This window comes from Lipotes vexillifer, unplaced genomic scaffold (assembly GCF_000442215.2).
Source record: "Lipotes vexillifer unplaced genomic scaffold, Lipotes_vexillifer_v1.1 scaffold1293, whole genome shotgun sequence".
Classification (NCBI taxonomy): domain Eukaryota; kingdom Metazoa; phylum Chordata; class Mammalia; order Artiodactyla; family Lipotidae; genus Lipotes; species Lipotes vexillifer.
Genome location: NW_006790911.1, coordinates 1,671,841 through 1,691,896, shown reverse-complemented (window position 1 = coordinate 1,691,896; position 20,056 = coordinate 1,671,841). Strand labels below are relative to the sequence as shown.

General features: G+C 38.0%; 1 protein-coding gene across 1 annotated transcript in view; it reads right to left on the bottom strand.

Annotated features, from left to right (window-relative positions):
• Positions 1 to 20,056, bottom strand: part of INPP4B (inositol polyphosphate-4-phosphatase type II B) — a 352,372-nt gene that overhangs the window by 329,181 nt on the left and 3,135 nt on the right. Inside the window, exon 2 of the mRNA XM_007464000.1 lies at positions 18,451 to 18,495. Within this exon, the coding sequence (XP_007464062.1) occupies positions 18,451 to 18,495 (45 nt within the window). The remainder of the gene's footprint in view (positions 1 to 18,450; positions 18,496 to 20,056) is intronic.

Sequence of the window (20,056 nt, the reverse complement as noted above, 5' to 3'; positions counted from 1 at the left end):
CACACAATTTCAATTACCATTTGAATAAAGGGTCTTCCAAGATGTGAGTCTCCTGTGTTGCCTTCCCACCTACCCTCTCTTGTTTTCAATATCCTTCAGTCACAGGAATTTCCTCTCAGGTATATTATTGATAACTAACACTGAATGAATCCAAAACTAAGTTAAGTAGTTATCTGCGTATTTAAGCTCTGAAATACAAATAAAATAAATTAAAAGTTAAAAAAAAAGAAAAGAATGGAAGCTGGTCCCTCTGAATACTAAAAGAAATGTTGTGAGTCAGTGAATGGAAATCTGTAGTGTTAGAACTAGGGCTGTAAAAGAGGAAGAAACACAGGCAACAACCTTAAATCTTATATCCGACCAGGGACCAAGATGACAATATTTTTCCAGAACTGCCAGTTTGACATAGGAGCCAATAGGATTCCCATTCAGTACAAGCATAGAGCCCATCAGTGGATCCAGCCTGGCACGTGGTTAGTGGGGAGGGGATGCTTCCTTGATTTACCTCTGAACCACAAGATGAGGCTAGCGTGGCTGGTGGAGACAGCTAGTTACAGGAGTGGTGGCAGGAAAGTCAGAGCCTGAGTCACCAAGTGTGGATGGCTAAGAGAAGTGTGCTCCAAGTTGATGAACTCTAACTGAGGACACAAAATGATGTCCGGAAGGTATTCGGGAGTCTGAGGCAGAAAAAAGGAAATTGGGACCTTAGAACATTATCTTCAGGGGTTGACAGTCTCTTGAGGGAATCTGAGGTCCATTTGTTTGGGCAGGAAGTAGGAAGCTCTCTGGAAGGCAGTTGTTTAACCTGGATGATTTCACACACAAAACACTGACTCATGGTCTGGGTTTCACCAAATCCTGCATGAGGCAATTTTCAGACACGCTTTCCTGAACCAAAGTGTTTCAGAAAAATTGTACTGTATATATTGCACCCAAGGGCTAAGTTTTAGAAGGTGGTATTTAAATTTAGGTAATTTTTTAAATTTCAGTAATTTTTTTCCCATAAATGTATTGGACTTGGTAGTTATATGTGGAATTAATAGTCTTTTATGAAATTCCCACCCCTCTAGTGTCAAATATTTTACAAGTAGATTTAAAGTATTAAATCAAAGCCATATGTGGATAGATTAGGAAACAAGCGGGGGAAGGGAAGCATGAGAGGAATAGGTGGTTCTGGAGGGATGACTAGCCTCTCATTTCATTGTCTCTATCTAGAACATCCTTTGTGGAGGGGCAAGTTTTCACTCCCTATTTCTCCTGAGTCCCTTGAGTCAATCATACGTGTGATTTTTTTGTAGACAAAAGAAAATCTCAATATTCATGTTGAATATGGAGCTTTAAGGGTGTCAACTCTAAGGGTGTCAACTCTCCCATCATAAGACAGTTGACTCACAGGAAATAAAACAAGGTTGGTATAGATAAGCTAAAGCTGGAAATGACTAGTGAACCAGGAGACACGACACAAGAGGAGAAAGACAGTGAGTCTGTGGGTGAGAAATCAAATGTGGACTAGCTTGAGGGCAGAAGGGGTCTAATTATTCAGAGCAAAATCCACAAGTTCAACCCCATGTGGAAATAGTGCAGCTTGAGAGTGGGAGAGCACGATTCTAAGAGAAACCAAGTTTGAAAGAAACAAAGAGCACACTTCTCAGAATATTGGGGATCTCCAAGGAGAGCCTCAAGCTCAGCAGAGCACCTGTGAGCTGAATGTAGAATGCTTCAGAGCCCTAGCTACACAGGAAGTTTCAGAACAAAGGAGCAGTTGTTTACACTACCCAAACTAAACTAGAGAAGAACCACCTTCGCAGCTATTCCAAGACATGTGGGAGACCAGGTAAGATAAGAATATGAGACACCTTCGGTTTGAAGGTCTCCCTGGCAGTCCTTTCTTGCTCTGTGTAGTAAACAGTCAGAGGCTCAGGGTCATAGATTCCAGTCCTGACCAGGTAACTTTGGATTTGTTATGGAATCTCGGTATCCTCCTCAGGAAATGAGGATGATAATTACAGTTACTCTCACTGAGTGCTTGTGAATATATGTGGGGAAAAAAGATTTGTTAATTTCCTAATTATGTATTAATAATGTACTTCTCCCTTTCATGTATATTAGCTCAAACACTCTGTGAAATAAGCACTATTATCTACAACTTACAGACAAGGAATCAGATTTTCAGAGAGGGTAAGGGATTAACCCAGAACAGTAATTTAAAAATATCATTAAGCAGTCATTTATACACCTAGCACCATTCTTAGTGCTTTAAATACACTACCTTTAAATACACAACCCAGTCAACATGAAATTGTTCAGAATCACACAGGTAGCCAGTAGCAGGATGAGGATTCATATGCTCTCATAATGGCAGCCCCGCCCATGCTCTCAAACACTGCCCTTGTACTGCCTTCTCTCAGGGTTACACGTGGTAGGCTGAAATCTAGGCTCAAATCTCTGGACCTCAGTCCATTTCTCCTATTTTAGTTCTGTTATGCTTCTTGTTATTTGTGTATATATGTTCTTAACGGCATCTCTATAGGAAAATAGCTTGCTTCCTGATGCTATCATAGTACAGGAATCGTGAAGTTACTTTGTGAAGAATTTGGGGCATTAAGTTCTACACAGATAAGCAGTTGTCAGCGATCTAGTCTAGTTACAGAACCCACTTGTTCAGCTTGGCCCATGACTGATTCTTCCTGTCAGTTCTCTCTAGATGAACCCCAAGGGCAGTCAGGCTCTGCCCTTCCTGATATAATTTGCTAACAACAAAATATCAACAGTTAAATAATTGTCTTCACTGAGAATACTAAAATGAATTGCTTTTTACCAACAATTGTGTTAGCGACAATTACAAAACATTTCAAGGGCATTTCTAAAACTATAAATTTATTTTATGAAGAAATGTGAGTCAAAAAGCAATGGCATTCATGCCTGCGTTCAGTTCGTGGATATTTACTGAATGTCTAAATGTGCCCAGCATGATTCTAGGTGACAGTTTCACAGCAGTGAATAGGAAAGCAAGTTCTCTATTTTATGGAGCTTACAGTCTAGCAAGACATAAAGTTAATAAAAGTAATAATTTAGTGAGCATTTTAAACTGGGTGATTAAATTGAGAGTGTTGGGAGAAGCAAGAATCAGGAAAAGCTTCTCTGAGGAGGTGACATCTGAGTTGTGATCTAAAACTTACCAAGGGGCCAGCTGAGGGGCGGGGATGGGGTGGGGGGGAGAACAAATGCCAAGACCCACATGTTTGGCTTGTTTGAAAAGCAAAAAAGAAGACGAATGAGGTTGAGAGTAAGGCTGCAGAGTGAGCTGGAAGATCGGCACAGGTAAGGTGAGAAGGGCCTGCTGCCCAAGATCCTTGTAGAGTGTGGTAAGATATTTCAATTTTATTCCTTTTTCAAATTTTATTGGAGTCTAGTCGATTGACAGTGTTGTGTTAGTTTCAGGTATACAGCACAGTGATTCAGTTATACATACATATATATTCATTCTTTTTCAGATTCTTTTCTCATAGAGGTTATTATAGACTGTTGAGTAGAGTGCCCTGTGCTAGACAGTAGGTTCTTGTTTATTTTATATATAGTAGTAGTGTGTGCATGTTAATCCCAAGCTCCTAATTTATTCCTCCCCCTACATCCCCCTTTGGTAACCATAAGTGTGTTTTCAAAATCTGTGAATCTGTTTCTGTTTTGTAAATCAGTTCATTTATATCATTTAAAAAAAATTAGATTCCACACATGTGTGATATCATATGATATTTGTCTACCTCTGTCAATTTTATTCTAAGTGAAATGGAAGCCACGGAAGGATTTTAACTAGGGAAGTAAAGAAATCCCAATTATATTTTTAAATTATTTATTCTGGCTCTCCCATCAGGAAGGGGGTGTGAAGGGGTAAGAGGCAGATGCAAGCTGACCTAGGAGGACTCCCTTAACCGGCTCAGGTGAGAGCTGACAGTGGCTGAGAATTGAACGATATCGGTGGCAACGGATAGAGGTGATCAAATTCAGAATACACTTTGTACACAGAAAGTATAGGACTTGAAGATGGATTTGACATGAGGTGAGGGAAAAAGAAGTATCAAGAAAGAGTTAAGAGTCTGAGGATTTGCATAACAGAATGGATGGTGATGTATTTTTTTTTTTTTTTTTTTTTGCGGTACGCGGGCCTCTCACTGTTGTGGCCTCTCCCATTGCGGAGCACAGGCTCCGGACGCGGAGGCTCAGCGGCCCTGGCTCACGGGCCCAGCCGCTCCGCGGCATGTGGGATCTTCCCAGACCGGGGCACGACCCCGTGTCCCCTGCATCGGCAGGCGGACTCTCAACCACTGCGCCACCAGGGAAGCCCGATGGTGATGTATTTTAAGGAGATGTATATCATTGGGGAAATAAAATGTTTGGGAGGGACAGGAAATGGGAATCAAGAAATCAGGTTTTAACTACCTTGAGTTTAAAACCCCTCCTAGGAAGTCAAGTGTCTTGAGCAAATGACACTGTGGAGTTCAGAGGAGAGCAAGGATCAACATTCCAGATGAAGCGAGCGCTCCAAGGACCTGATCCTAAGATCTGAGGGTTTACCTCTCAGACACAGAATTAAAGATGCAATGAGAAATAGAAAAATGAGGGAGAATTCCACTTAAAAGCCTCGGTCTTAAAGGTGTGCTCCCTTCTCATGAATCTTCCTTGATTTACTTTTAAGTCCAGGATATTTCTTCCCCCTTCACAACAAAATAACCTTTGGGGTCTGAAATAGCCAAAAGTGCATTTTTCTTCTTTCATTCTCGGATGTCGCACAATCCACAGTGTCGAAGAGAATGGGCTCTAGAGTGAGCCTGTGGGATTCAAATCTCAACTCCTCAGCCTCTCCATAATTCAGTTTCCAAAATGTAGATAATAACGGTGCCTAATCAGAGTTATTGTGAGGATCAGATGAGATAAAATTGGTAAGGTACTTATTTAAGAGCCTGGAATATAATAAATATACAATAAGTGTTTGCTATCCTTAAAAAAAAAAAAAAAAAAAAAAAAAGACCTCCTAGACAAGCAAGTGGAGATATTTACTAGCCAGTTGAAAAAGGAAGGAGGGAGATTATCATACTAAGTGGTAAGACAGAAAAAGACAAGTATCATATGATATTGCTTTTATGGGGAATCTAAAAAAAATGATACAAACAAACTTATTTACAAAACAAAAACAGACTCACAGACATAGAAAACAAACGTATGGTTACCAAAGCAGAAAGGAGTGGGGAAGGATAAATTAGGAGTTTGGGATTAACAGATACATACCACTATATATAAAATAGATAACCAACAAGGATCTAATGTATAGCACAGAGAACTATACTCAATATCTTGTAATAACCTATAATGCAAAAGAATCTGAAAAAAGAGTATATATATTTTTTTCAGATTCTTTTCCATATATACATATATATATATATATATATATAAACTGAATCACTTTGTTGTACACCTAAACCTAACACAAAATTGTAAATCAATTACACATCAAGAAAAAGAAAAAAGCAAAGAAAAACAAGAAAAGTGAAGGCAAGAGTTACAAATTTTGGTGACAAAGACCCGTAAATATTCTTTGAAGCCATAGACTTTGAAACTGCTTAGAGCAAGAGGGTGTTTAAGTTTCATGAGTATTAGGATAAAACTGATATTCTGAATTTGAACAAGTTTTGACCTGGGAATACCTCTTGTGTTCAGACTGACTTCTGCCACCTTACCCCTGTAGATGACAGCCAAGAGCCATGTCCTTGTCATGGTCAAGTAGAGGGAATGGAGGAGTAAGGGGCAGAGCACTTGAAAAGTTTTGGGCTTTGCTATACCAGAAACATGAGCGTGGGCAAGTCACTCAACCCATCTGACAGTCAGTTTCTGCTGTTGTAAAATGGGGAGAGCACCACCATTGCCAACTGTGAAAGGTCAAAGCTCAAGTAAGAAGCATTTGGGAAAAGACTGCTCTGTACAGTGGACGTGGGAAGGGACATTTCTTTAATCCCACGTTCCACTCTACTAGATTTCTTCCCCCCGGCTTGGTTCCCAGGTAGCCTTAGATACATTTGCATGCCATCTGCTTGACAAGAAGTCCCACTGACAAATTTCAGCCACACAGACAACAGCATCAGGGGACCTCGCTGCCTCATAACCTCGGGGGCTTCCTAATGAACAAAGCTGCTAGGTAGGGCTTCCCTGGTGGCGCAGGGGTTGAGAGTCCGCCTGCCGATGCAGGGGACACGGGTTTAGAAATGGAGCAGTGTGGCAGAGGGTAGGGTGTGGGGAATCAGGGATGGCTTCTCAGAGAGGGGATATTTGAGCTGTTTTTGAAGTGAGTGGGATTTAGTTATATGAAGAATGGTTGGGAGGACGGGTGTTCCAGGTAGTGTAAAAAAAAAAAAAAAAAAAAAAAAAGAAAAGAAAAGAAAAGTGAAAGCTGCTAGGCAGTCCTGATTCCTCAATTACCCACAAGTAGCAACAGACGCCGCAAAGGTAGACCTGTTCCAGTGACCAGCACTCTCAGCGATTAGACAATGGAGGAAAGAAAGTAATTAGGTAAATCACACACAAAGAGAAATAAACTGGATGGGGCATGTTGATCGTTGATGAAAGACAGATAAACAAGGCAGATGTGAACATTAAAAAAAAAAACCCTCTAATTTAACAAGTAATTAGCTAAACCCATGTGGAAAAATCAATTTAGGCCTCCCTTAACTAAATGTTCCTGTGGTATATTATTCAGAAAGAAATGGGAACAGAAGAATAGATATCATTTATTGCAACAAAATTCAGTTAAATGGTACACTCCTAGCAAATAGGAAGTGAGGCAAAAAGAGACGTTTGTTCTCTTATATACTTTTCACTTATTAACTGATGTCATGTATCTCAGTCTCCTGAAGAATGCCAAGCTAGAATTTAGACCAGTAGCAATAAGAACAGCTACGTTCCAGAGGGAGCACACATTAAATCTTGAGTCGCCAGAAAACACTACCCACACGACAGACCTGTTAAGAAGCTCTAATTAGTTCACTTTCTCTTTCTTCAATTAAATCTCTATCTCAGCAGTACAAAAACGTGACACAGGTCTTAGATAACCTTTTTTTGTCTACCTCCCTCCAATCCTGTACTTTTAATAATCAGCCACAAGGAACATGGCCTTTGGAGTTCAAAACCTGTATTTCTCCACTCCCGGCCTTATGCCCTTGGGCAAGTGACTAACCTGTGAAACAGGAATAGTGAGAAGCACCTAGCTGGTGTGTTCTAAGATCAGAGATAAAATGTGAAAAGACACATTGGGAAGATTCCTGTGTCTGCAAACTCTGCATAGGTAGGCAATTGTCAGGGGCACAGCACAGCTACAGATTTTGCTGTGTCCCACTCAGCACGGTCTGAGCCTTCTCTGAGTTTCATCTAGTTTAGCCCCAAAGCCAGAAGGACTCAATACCTGGCCCTTAGGAGTTCAATAAGTGATAGCAATTATCATGCACAAAAATTCAGTGCCAAGACCCCTTTTCAAAAAAGTACTCACTGAGTATGACAAAGTGATTTACCCAAGGTTAAATCCAAAATAGCAAAGGCTAACCAATCGTTAGGTATATGTCAGATACCAGTTTAAAGGCTTTCTGTATATTAATTCATTTAATCCTAACAAGAACCATATAAGGTAGATACTGATCCCCTTCCTGTTTTACAGAGAAGAAAATAGGGAGTCAGAGACATTGTGTCATTTTTCCAAGGCTGCCCATCCAGGTAGTAACAAAGACATTGTTAAAATTCTAGAGTAGTCTTCACACTCCCACCTCTTAGCTATATTGCCTCCTCACTCAGATTGTAGACTGATGAGCCTGAAATGCAAAACTACTGTCTATTATTTTGGTTGTAGTAATAAACTGTTGTTCCAAAAAACATCTCTTCAAAAGTATTGCTAGTTACCTGATGCTGTCAAAATTGAGATAGCTCCGAGAAAGACAACATCAGGCAGATTCTTGTGTCTGCAAGCTCTGCATAGGTAGGCAATTGTCAGGGACACAGCATGGCTACAGTCTGCCGTGTCTAGCTTAGCATGGCCTGAGCCTTCCCTGAGTTTCATCTATTGATAGCTTAGCACCAAAGCCAGTAAGACTCAATTCTTCCTGATACCCAAATACAAGCTGCAAGCACTAGAATAATGTTGAAAGACTTGTGTTTATTTAGAATTTTAAAACAAGTTTCTCATGTATGTGCAACAACTGTAAAATACTGCAAGAAGATTTCTAGAGCCTTAATTTATTTTTAGAGTGGGATTATAAGTAATAAAGAGGAAAATGTAAATGAGCATTAAACTCATCACCTTAGGAAATGAGCTGTAGGATTTTCTTTCATGGAGTTTGCTATTCCCTTTGCCTGAATTGTCTTTTGTGTTCCTTCTAAACCAGCTGAAATCCCGCCCATCCTTCCAAACCTGGTCCAAATGCTACTTCTTCTGAGATGTTTTTCCTGATGCCACAGTTTTATATAAATATATATATATATATATATATTTTTGGCGGTACACGGGCCTCTCACTGTTGTGGCCTCTCCCGTTGCAGAGCACAGGCTCCGGACACTCAGGCTCAGCGGCCATGGCTCATGGGCCCAGCTGCTCCGCGGCATGTGGGATCCTCCCAGACGGAGGCACGAACCCGTGTCCCCTGCATTGGCAGGCGGACTCTCAACCACTGTGCCACCAGGAAGCCCCACAGTTATATTTAATCACTGCTTGCTCAGTACTTCCGTAGTTCTTGGCTTATGTCTTTATTTTGCCCTTATCACAATCTACCTGGCCTGATAGTTTGTCTCTACCATGTCCTGGAAATTCTTGAAAAGCAGAAATCAAGAAGGAGGGAGGACAGCCTGATGGTTAAAAGCAGGAGTTCAGATCAGACAAAACTCAGCTTGGATCCTGACTCTGTCACTCAATTTCCATAAGATCTTTGGAAAGTTGATCAATGGGAATCTTAGATTTTTTCATCTTTCCATTGAAGATAATATGGGTGAGTTTGTTCTGTACTCAGATTCCTGGGTTCAAATCTTAGGTTCATAACTTTACTTGTTTATGTCTAAGTACCCTTTCCTATAAGACAAAGATGATAATAGAGAATTTATCTCATAATGAAATTCTGAGAATTAAAGTAATTAGTTTATGTAAATTATTTAGAACCACATCTGGTGAACAAACAAGCACTCAGTAAATGTTAGCTACTTTAATATTATCCTGTAGAATTGTGGTAAGGAAAACATGGCATCCTGTTTGTAAAGAGATAAGCACATAGTAGATGCTCCAAAAATGGTAACTATTACTGTGATTTCCCGGTACTTTACACTGTAAGAATAAAGAAGATAGCAATGAGCGTATAATGAGCAAAAAAATAGAGCAAGCACATTCTTAGCAGTTGTTTCTCTTGTTGCTTGAAAATCATCTTGCAGCTTATATGAAGAAGTATTTCATATAGTATTTTTATCAATAGGTTAAATACAAAAATATACCGCTGTGCTCAGTATTCCCTTTAGTTTGCCTATGATACCACGTAGAGGGTAAAAATACTAAAGAAGATATAATAAAATCTTCCATTCTCCCACTGGAGCTTTAAAAAAGTCAGAGCTTTATGATCACTTATGAAAACAGATCAGCAGGAGAGTAGAAGTGTGAACACAGGAGAAAATTGGCAAGTTTAGCCTCCTCAGATTTTGTTTTCTTTTCCAAAAACATATAAAACAATGGCTGATTTATAGCAATTCATAAAGTATGAATGGTTGTGACATGCAGGTTAATGAAGGCCTTAGCAATCTATAAAAGCAGTGTCTATAAAGAGATGAGACAGTTTTTGTGCAGCTTGTCAGTTTGGGTGTATTTTATACACATTTTCAAATTCTGAACACAGAAAACTGATCACATGATTTACATGACTTCTTTTTTTCCTAGCTGGGTTATTAGAAATATTGTGGCTGCATATATAAAATCTAAAATCAGTACCCAAAATCACATATATGCTCCAACAGAACAAAGACCAAAAGCATTTAGAATCAGCATTCTTCTTGCCCTTATTGAAAGTCACTCTAATATTTGAAGTAACATACCCAAGGACGTCTTGCCATTGTACCATAACATAATGTTGTGATAGAACTGAATTTTAATCACTGAATTCTAGGCGGGTACACATCATTTACCTGGTACAGGTATATAGTGGGTTGCGTGCCCACAGACTTTTTAAAGTCTCTATTTCCACAGAGAAAACAGAGTTTCCACTAGGGTGTACTTCAATTTGTTTATTTAGTCACATTACGTATGGCAGAACTGACATGGCTTACAGAGTGAATGTGAAGTAATTTCCTACAAAGCACTTGGAATCACTGATTTTTCAGTATATACCATGATTTCAAAGGACCAAGAGGTAGATGAATCAAGAATCCTATTGAAGAGCACAGTTTTTATTTTCTCTTCTAGGAAGACAAGATGGCTGGCTTTTTATACGTAACTTGGCGTAATAAAAATAAGTATTTATTGCATGCCTTTCTGTGTCTGTGTTTTCTGAATTTGGAGTATTTATCTTGTTCCACGTACCAAGCATCTGCTTCTGCTGCTCTCCTGGTCTAAAACGTGATTCCTCCTTTCCTCTACCTGTTCTAATGCTGCTTTCCTCCTTCAAAAACTCGCTTTAGTTAGTCTTCCTTGGAAAGCCCTTCCTGACCACTCCTCCTCATACTAGTTTGATCCTTTATACCATCTCTCATATTCTTAGAGACCCTGAAAAATAGCTTAGCATTTAAGTATCTTTTTGATCACTTCAGGAGTCTTAGTTTGATCTCTCTACTTATACTATGAGTTAACTGAAGGCAGAGAGCAAATATGCCCCCTTTCTTGTTCAGCTTTTTTAGGTATTTATTTAAACAAAGAAACACCACTTGATCATGACATTTATATGGGCACAATGAAGAGATTTTAAAAGATATAACAAAATATCTTTATGCTTTCCTTCGGAAAGCATAACAAAAGAAATAAAAACTGTACCAAGTTGTGAGAACCAGGGTTAAAGACACTCATGCCTAGTCTTCCAATCTTGTTATTTTGTACACAAACACTGTTAACACAGTTAAGTAAGGGTTATGTTGTACAAGCAGTTTGTTATCCTGCTTTGACAACTCTTATATTCCCCTGTTTGATGAAATATCCTTTTGAAAGATGATTTTTTAATGACTGAATAGTTTTCCATCTTAAGAATCTATGTTTCACTATAAAAATTAAACAACACGTGCTGATTGACTCTGAGTTGGGGATGAAATACAGTGGCTTAAACTTCCCCTTTATCTATCCTGACTTTGAAGCATTAGGAAAAAAAGTCAAGAAATGAGATGGGAAAACAGAAATTAAGAGAGATAACTATCTGAAAATGTATGACCACTTTACATAGATAAATGTGATATATTTCTGCATTGCTTATTATTGATTGTTATCTGATATAATTTTCACGATATTACTAAGAAAATTATAGCAGTTAATGTAGATTTATTGATTTTAGAGAAAACTGAAAGAAAAAGTAAGGATCTGTTAAGTAATTTGAACCACAGATTAGTCTTATTTTATGTACTAATAAAATCTATAGGGGAGGAATTGATCCATTTTCAATTCCAGGGGAAAAAGTCTCAGGAAAAATTCATTCCATAAATTTATGTACTGATCCTTAAAAGATAAATCAGCTTCACACAAGGCAAAGGATCTAACAATCAGTTGGCTTTGAATCTCATCTCTCTCTATCCTTTACTCACTAGGGTCTTGGCATCACCCAAACACCAGGGCTGATCCTATCGTTCAGAGGTGAGGTACGGGTGAGGGAGACTAGAAGAGGCCATGGGAGTAGGGATCTCACTGGCTCAGCCCATCTTCTATCCTACTACTGTCCTAATCTGACCTTGGCATTCCAGTAGCCCAGCAAATGGTCCTTCACTATTTGCCATTTCCCCTTTTACTATGAGCCCAGATCAGCTCACAGCTTGCTTTCATGCCTGGTCAAACCAGCAACCTGATTGACTATCCTTGAACCCCAGTATTTCCATTCTTAAAACCCTATTACCTACTGTGCAAGTATCTACTATAGCCTGCCCCTTCCTGCTGGGAAGGTCAACTGGTTTTTTTTTTAAAAAACCTATTTTTTAAATTGAAGTATAGTTAATTTACAATGTTGTGTTAGTTTCAGATGTACAGCAAAGTGATTCAGTTCTATATACCTATAACTATATCCATTCTTTTTTCGGATTCTTTTCCATTATGGGTTATTATAAGATATTGAATATAGTTCCCCATGCTATACAGTAGGTCCTTATTGTTTATCTATTTTATTTATGTTAGTGTGTATATGTTAATCCCAAATTCTGAATTTATCTCCCCTGCTTTGGTAACCATAAGTTTTTCGATGTCTGTGAGTCTATTTCTGTTTTGTAAATAAGTTCATTTGTATCATTTCTTAAGATTCCACATGTAAGTGATACGTGATATTTGTCTTTGTCTGACTTACTTCACTTAATATGAATCTCTAGGTACATCCGAGTTGCTGCAAATGGCATTATTTCATTCTTTTTTATGGCTGAGTATATTCCATTGTATACATATATACATCTTCTTTATCCATTCGTCTGTCAATGGACATTTAGGTTGCTTCCATGTCTTGACTATTGTAAGTAGTGCTGCATTGAATACTGGGGTACATGTGTCTTTCTGAATTAGAGTTTTCTCCAGATATATGCCCAGGAGTGGGATTGCAGGATCATATGGCAACTCTACTTTTAGTTTTTAAAGGAAACTCCATACTGTTCTCCATAGTGATTGCACCAGTTTACATTCCCAGCAACAGTGTAGGATGGTTCCCTTTTCTCCACACCCTCGCCAGCATTTATTATTTGTAGACTTTTTGATAACGGCCATTCTGACTGGTGTGAGGTGATACCTCATGGTAGTTTTGATTTGCATTTGTCTAATAATTAGCAATATTGAGCATCTTTTCATGTGCCTGTTGGCCATCTGTATGTCTTCTTTGAAGAAATGTCTCCTTAGGTCTTCTGCCCATTTTTTGATTGGGTTGTTTGTTTTTTGGGGGGTTTTTTGATATTAAGTTGAATGAGCTATTTGTATATTTTGGAAATTAATCCCTTGTCAGTCGCATCATTTGCAAATATTTTCTCCCATTCTGTAGGTTGTTTTCTTGTTCACCTGGATCTTACATTTAGTATGGATACTTTCCAAATCAGCATCTGCAACATGCATAAGTCCCTTTGGACACAAAGAGGCCCTCCTTGACCCTCTATATTCAAAATAGTCCCTCTGAAATGTAAACTTTTTTGGATATTTGATTATATTAAGGAATTTTTATCAATATTTTTAGGACTAATAAAGGTATTGTGGTTATGTTTTGAAAAAAATATTGAACAAAAACAAAAACAGTCCTTCTGTTCCCCAAGTCAACTACCCCAGGCACGTTCTAGATAGTCACACTGTTTCTGTCTACACAGAACTTAACACTACCTGAAATTACTTTATTTATAAGATTTCTATGCTCTTAATACACTTTAGATGAGTGAATTACTTGCACTTGTTAAGGATTTCACGCCAGCCTCCACGTCCCCACATTCCTATCATAACTGACACCGAGGCTGTTGACACGTATAAAATGTGTGTTTTGATGTACGCTGTGTCTGGCTTCCAGTAGGTATCAGTCATCAACGTGTAAGTTATTTAAAGAATGTGACTTCACAGTGTCAAATAAAAAACACAAGAACCACATGTACACACACATGCCATTCCCTCCTGTGCACTAACATGCATTAGTGACTATTGCCTTGGATTTATGGTATGTGTGGTGTCCATATAAAAATATGAAAACATATTCTTCTAAGTATTCTATTGACTTTGGAGATAGTAAATGGAGGCATGACAATAAACATTATAAGCATAATCAGGAGAATAAACTTAAGAAATAGTTCATAGGAATTTCTTTTCTTTCATATCTTTGTCAAATGACTCACCTCTATACATTTTCCACAGTGGTTTCAAGAAAGAAATGTTACCAGATTGTAAGAAATGATCCCTCTTCTTAAATGCCAGCTTTGTTGGAATGAAAACAATTTTATTAGACTGTAAACAAAATCTGTGTTCTTTTGGGTTTTTAATTATTTTTCTTTTTGTGAAAATAAAAAGGGTATCAATGTACTCAAGTGGAACAATGAAAGACATGTGGAAGCAGAGTTGTAGGTGTAAGAGTGAATTATAGAATTTAAATGCAGTCAATCACTAGAAATACAGCTGACAATGGGCATGAGATACTCATTTTATCAGTACATGCTTATCTTGTACTATTTTTAGCTGATTATTATATACTTTATTTATATATAGCTTGCTCAATTGACTAAGCATTTCCTAACTCGTTTACTTAGATAAAGATGTAGCAGAGGAAATTCAGCAAGATATAATGATTTTATAGACAAGGCAGAGACAAATGTTGATGGAATATAACTCATATAAAGCAATATGACACCTACAAAATTAGTGTGGCTGTTTTCCCAATTTAAAAAGCAAGGCCATTGAAACTCTCAATTTGTTTGAATACTTTGGTACAGAACTGATAATCAAATATAAAAAAAAAAATTAGTTGGATGGAGAAACAACAAGGTCCTACTGTATAGCACAGAGAACTATATTCAATATCCTGAGATAAACCATAATGGAAAAGAATGTATAAAAAATGTATATACATGTATAACTGAATCACTTTGCTGTACAGCAGAAATTAACACAACATTGTAAATCAACTATACTTCAATTAAAAAAATTCCCCCCCCCCAAAAGAATTTAGTTGGAAAATTAGGTGGAAAAAAGTCTCTTACCTTGTTTGTGCCATTTTGTCCTAGATTTTTTTTTTTTTTGTATTAAGATGCTTTGCTTTCTTTCTGATTAAATATGCACATTCTTAAACGATGACAAAAATATTTAAGAAACTATTATTCTCTCATTTTTAATTATGAAGTGGAGTCAGCTATATAATAGGTGAAATCTTGAATCATTTGTGAGAGTAAAAAAACTCAAAAGAAAAAAGAGACAAAAATATACTGTAAAACCTACACGAGTTTAGCTGTAATCTCCTTGAAAGAGTAGTTTTTTCAAAAATTCTTCAAGAGATGGTACAGTTAAGGATCTTAAAGTGCTAAGAAACATAACAGTTTGGAAACTACATCTTCCAGGATCAAGAACACAGTTCCCTGAAGATTCTAAATAACTTTCTTTTGTTTATTCGTCAGGCATTTCCTGCCATATGATAAAATAAAATTACCTGTTGTTAAGAATTCTACTGGGGCTTCCCTGGTGGCGCAGTGGTTGAGAGCCCGCCTGCCGATCCGGTCCGGGAAGATCCTACATGCCGCGGAGCGGCTGGGCCCGTGAGCCATGGCTGCTGAGCCTGCGCGTCCGGAGCCTGTGCTCCGCAACGGGAGGGGCCACAACAGTGAGAGGCCCGTGTACCACAGAAAAAAAAAAAAATTCTACTGTATTTTTTGAATAGACATGAAAAAAGAAAATTAAGGTTTGTTTTTTTAAATGGGAGGAATATTATTATGAATAAATTCTCAGAGCTGCTCACCTCTGAGATCATGATTCAAAGCCAGAAATGTAAGTGACGACGAGAGCATTGTTCCCAAATTTGACTGCACTTTCAAAAGAGTTAGTATAGTTAGGTCTTTGAACAAGATAAATAACTTTAATTGAAATAAAAGACAGGCAGAGGGGGAAGGGTAAGCTGGGACGAAGTGAGAGAGTGGCATGGACATATATACACTACCCAATGTAAAATAGATAGCTAGTGGGAAGCGGCTGCATAGCACAGGGAGATAAGCTTGGTGCTTTGTGACCACCAAGAGGGGTGGGATAGGGAAGGTGGGAGGGAGACGCAAGAGGGAGGGGATATGGGGATATATGTATACATACAGCTGATTCACTTTGTTATAAAGCAGAAACTAACACACCATTGTAAAGCAATTATACTCCAATAAAGATGTTAAAAAAAAAGAAATAATATACATAAGTATTTAAAAAAAAGAAAAAAAATATATTAATTGTTTGGTGAGAGTTATGGGGTCTTCAAGGGTCCCCAAAGGGCAATTTAACTGGGAAAAAAAAAGAAAAAAGAAACAGAAGACAGGTATTTGGCCCAGGCATTCTGTCTCCATGTTTGACTAACAGCCTCCACTCCAATTGCTTCTGCCTAGTTCAGATTTCCCCTGTTCTCAGGATGCAAGTAGAAAAACTTTCTCTGTGTTTTGAAATACACCAAATTAGTCTAACAAATCTTCATTTTTCATAAGTCCTGCTAAAAAGGTAAAAAATGAATTTCTTCTCTTAAAAATAAAAGATGAGTAAATAAAGGCTCAAGCAGCAAGCGTCAAGTTGTCAGTGAGTCAAGAGGTGCCTAGTTCTTCTTTGCTACTTGGCTCCCTTTCTGAAAAATGAATTCTTTCTATATCTGACAACATCTGAGAACTCTCTAGAAAAATAAATAAATAAAGTATAGCTTTATCAGTGGTTGTCAGGGGTGACAGGAGAGAGGAGGATGAATAGTTAGAAGTCAGTGAACTTTTAGGACAGTGAAGATAATAAGTGTGATACTATAATGATGAATACATGTCTATACATTGTCCAAATCCATAGAATGTATCACACCAAGAATGAATCCTAATGTAAACTATAGACTTTGGGTAACAATAATCTGTCACTGTAAGTTCATCAACTGTAACAACTGTACCACTATGGCAGGGGATGTACCTTCTGTTCACATTTGATGTGAGCTTAAAACTGCTCTAAAAATAAAATCTATTAGAAAGATAAAGAAAACAAAACCAAAAAATTATGATTCTTTACAATAAGTTATGGTTGAAAATGTAATATTTTGAGCAAAGGGTGTAAACTTGAAACCTATTTCATTATATAATGAAAAAGTATATTCCTAAAACAATTGGGACTTCAAACAACTAAAAACTACTGCAGATAGTGGATGTATATATTTCAATTTTCCCATAACTTTATAAAATATATATATCAATATTTAAAGATTTGGATACTAAAATGTATCTGGTGTCTGTATATGGAATTGAATACATGCATTTACAATTCTATAAAACTTCATACAAATAAAACGTAAAGATATTGGGGACCTTTCAAAATATTTCAGAACAGTGAAAGAGAGGGAAAAAAAACCCTCTCTGAATAGTTCACAGGAACCATATTTTTACCCCCTTTAAATACCATTTTGCAGCTAATTCCCTAATAGCACTCTGTAGTCATATCTGATTCAAACACAAAGCAGCTCCCACTCACTAGCTAAGTAGTGGACCAGCCTCAGGGTACACATTTTTTTTTAAAACCAGTGATGTTTAAGCAAAAAACAATTGTATTGAAGTATAGTTGGTTTACAATACTGTAGGGGTGCACATTTTTAATAATTCACCCTTGACAAAGTTACAAATTTCTACATGTGCCAGATCTTTAGAGTTGCTTAAGCAAGTTAAAGCTTTGAATTAAAATTAAACTCTCAAAGTCAAGGATCTGTCCACAACATCAAGATGGAAGAGTAAGGGGACTGGGACTTCCCTGGTGGCACAGTGGTTAAGAATCCACCTGCCAATGCAGGGAACACAGGCTCGAGCCCTGGTCCAGGAAGATCCCACACGCTGCGGAGCAACTAAGCCCGTGCGCCACAACTACTGAGCCTGCGTTCTACAGACCGCGAGCCACAACTACTGAAGCCCACACACCGCAACTACTGAAGCCTATGTGCCTAGATCCCGTGCTCTGCAACAAGAGAAGCCACTGCAATGAGAAGCCCACACACTGCAATGAAGAGTAGCCACCGCTCACCGCAACTAGAGAAAGCCCATGCCCAGCAACAAAGACCCAATGCAGCCAAACATTAATTAATTAATTAATTTTAAAAAAGAGTAAGGGGATATTTTTGAGTGAGTGAGACCGAAAGGGGGCATGAACCTTGTAAATGGCATAAAGGAGGATAAAGGAAAACTCTACATAAGCCCAGTCTCCAGCCCAAGGAGTAGATTAATTAGACACATGGATTTTGAGAAATGTTGATTAGCAACAAAATCGGGTCACTGTATTAGAATGAGTGCTGGACACCAGATTTGCAGAGAGCAGACCTGATTGAGAGGCACAAACCCATCACCACTGAGTCCTCAATCCTTGGGTCATGAGCTGACCTGCTCCACAGCTCAGATTCTTTACTAATAAATTGGGGAAAATAACACTTACCTTATAGAATGAAATTCTTTCACGGAACGATATTCATGAAAGTTTATAAAATATATAATGATATAAGTAACGTATCTAAAGTTGTAAGGCTTATTACATTTATAGCTATAAATAAATAAGATGGAATTTCTTACCAAGGATGAATTCCAGCTGAGGTTCATTTGGAGTCTTCTGAATACCTACGAATAATAGGAACAAATTCAGATAGAAGATATTTAACTCATTATGAAAATTAAGTCAACATATATTACTTTCAGCCCGCCCAGTATGTATAAATGCATTACTTGGCAGAACAAATAAACTCAGTTAATCGTCCAGACATATATATAAGGAGTCGGTTCTCAGGGCAGGACACAATATTTGTATCAGAACTAGATATGACTACAGATTTGATTGATCTATTTAGCACCATGGCCATAAAAAACTCAAAAACATTGCTTTTGTAAGCCGCATGACAAATATAAAACATATTTTCAACTGTTTCTGTTTCTTTTGGATACACGTAGACAGAGATGGGACCTTCACAAAGGATGACCTCACCAAAGTCCTCTCTAACATAGATTTCTCTTTCACACCACTCCAACCTGGTGTTAATAGTAAATTATTAATTAAAGAGCTACCTCTGGTTAGGTTACTCAGGACATGATGATGATGGTGGTTATTCAGCCAACTTACTGTTAGCTCAAATCAGCATTCTGTTAATGTTTCTATTCCTTTTTTGGCAATTTAAAAAAATCTATTAACATGGCTAAATGATTGAAGGTGAAGTGGGAGGGAAAGTGAGTCTGAGAAAAAGGTAAGGACATGGGAATGTCTAATGGTTAGAAGGTAGAAAGGTAAGGCTGGGGCAAGTGATAATGTCATAGGTGGGGCAAGTGATAATGTCATAGGTGGACTCTCTAAGACCACACATGGTACGGGGCTTCCTAAACAAGAGGGGCTGAGGACAGGGATGTCATTTGTAACCACTCATGGTGACCAAGAAATGTAAGAATATTGTAAAAATCTTTTCCTCATTTATTTTTCCTGGTGCACCCATCAGATACAATTTAAATTTATTAGCATTTGGTCATGAATATACTGTGTTAACTACAGATTGGCACTTGCCATCTGCCTCTACAAGGATGAAATCATGTGCTGCAGCTGCTGACCTTCAAAGGAGTTCAGGGTGGAGAGCAGAAATGAGGCACTCTGTGCTCTGGGAAAAACTGGCAGAACCAGTCTTCAGATGGTTAGATATTTTCAGATGACGATTTTATGAGCCCAATTCTTGCATCTCCTCATATCTAGAAAACCACTAAAACCCTTCATGGTGATATCTGCTCCTGGTGACTAGCAGAAACCTTCTGCAAAAAGTATGTGCTTGATTGAATGTACTCCCCCTTCACCAAAATGACATATATACTGACCTTCCCTCCTGCCTCTTTGGAGCTGTTTCTCAGAGCTATCTGAAATGCTGTCTCCCAGGCTATAGTCCTCATTTTGCCCCAAATAAAACTTAACTCACAACTCTCACATTGTGTAATTTTGTTTTTAGTCAACAACTGTTAGAACCACCTCTTTGTATAAAAATCATCCATTTTTTATTTACAGAGTTCACATTTTTTTTGCAGAGTAACCATTTATTTTTATTCCCTGTTGACATTTAACATTGCTATGGTTAACAATTTTAGACTTTCCAAGAGAGGTTAAAGTGACAATCATTAGGTAGGTCTTTGTTAATTTCAAATACTGCGGGGG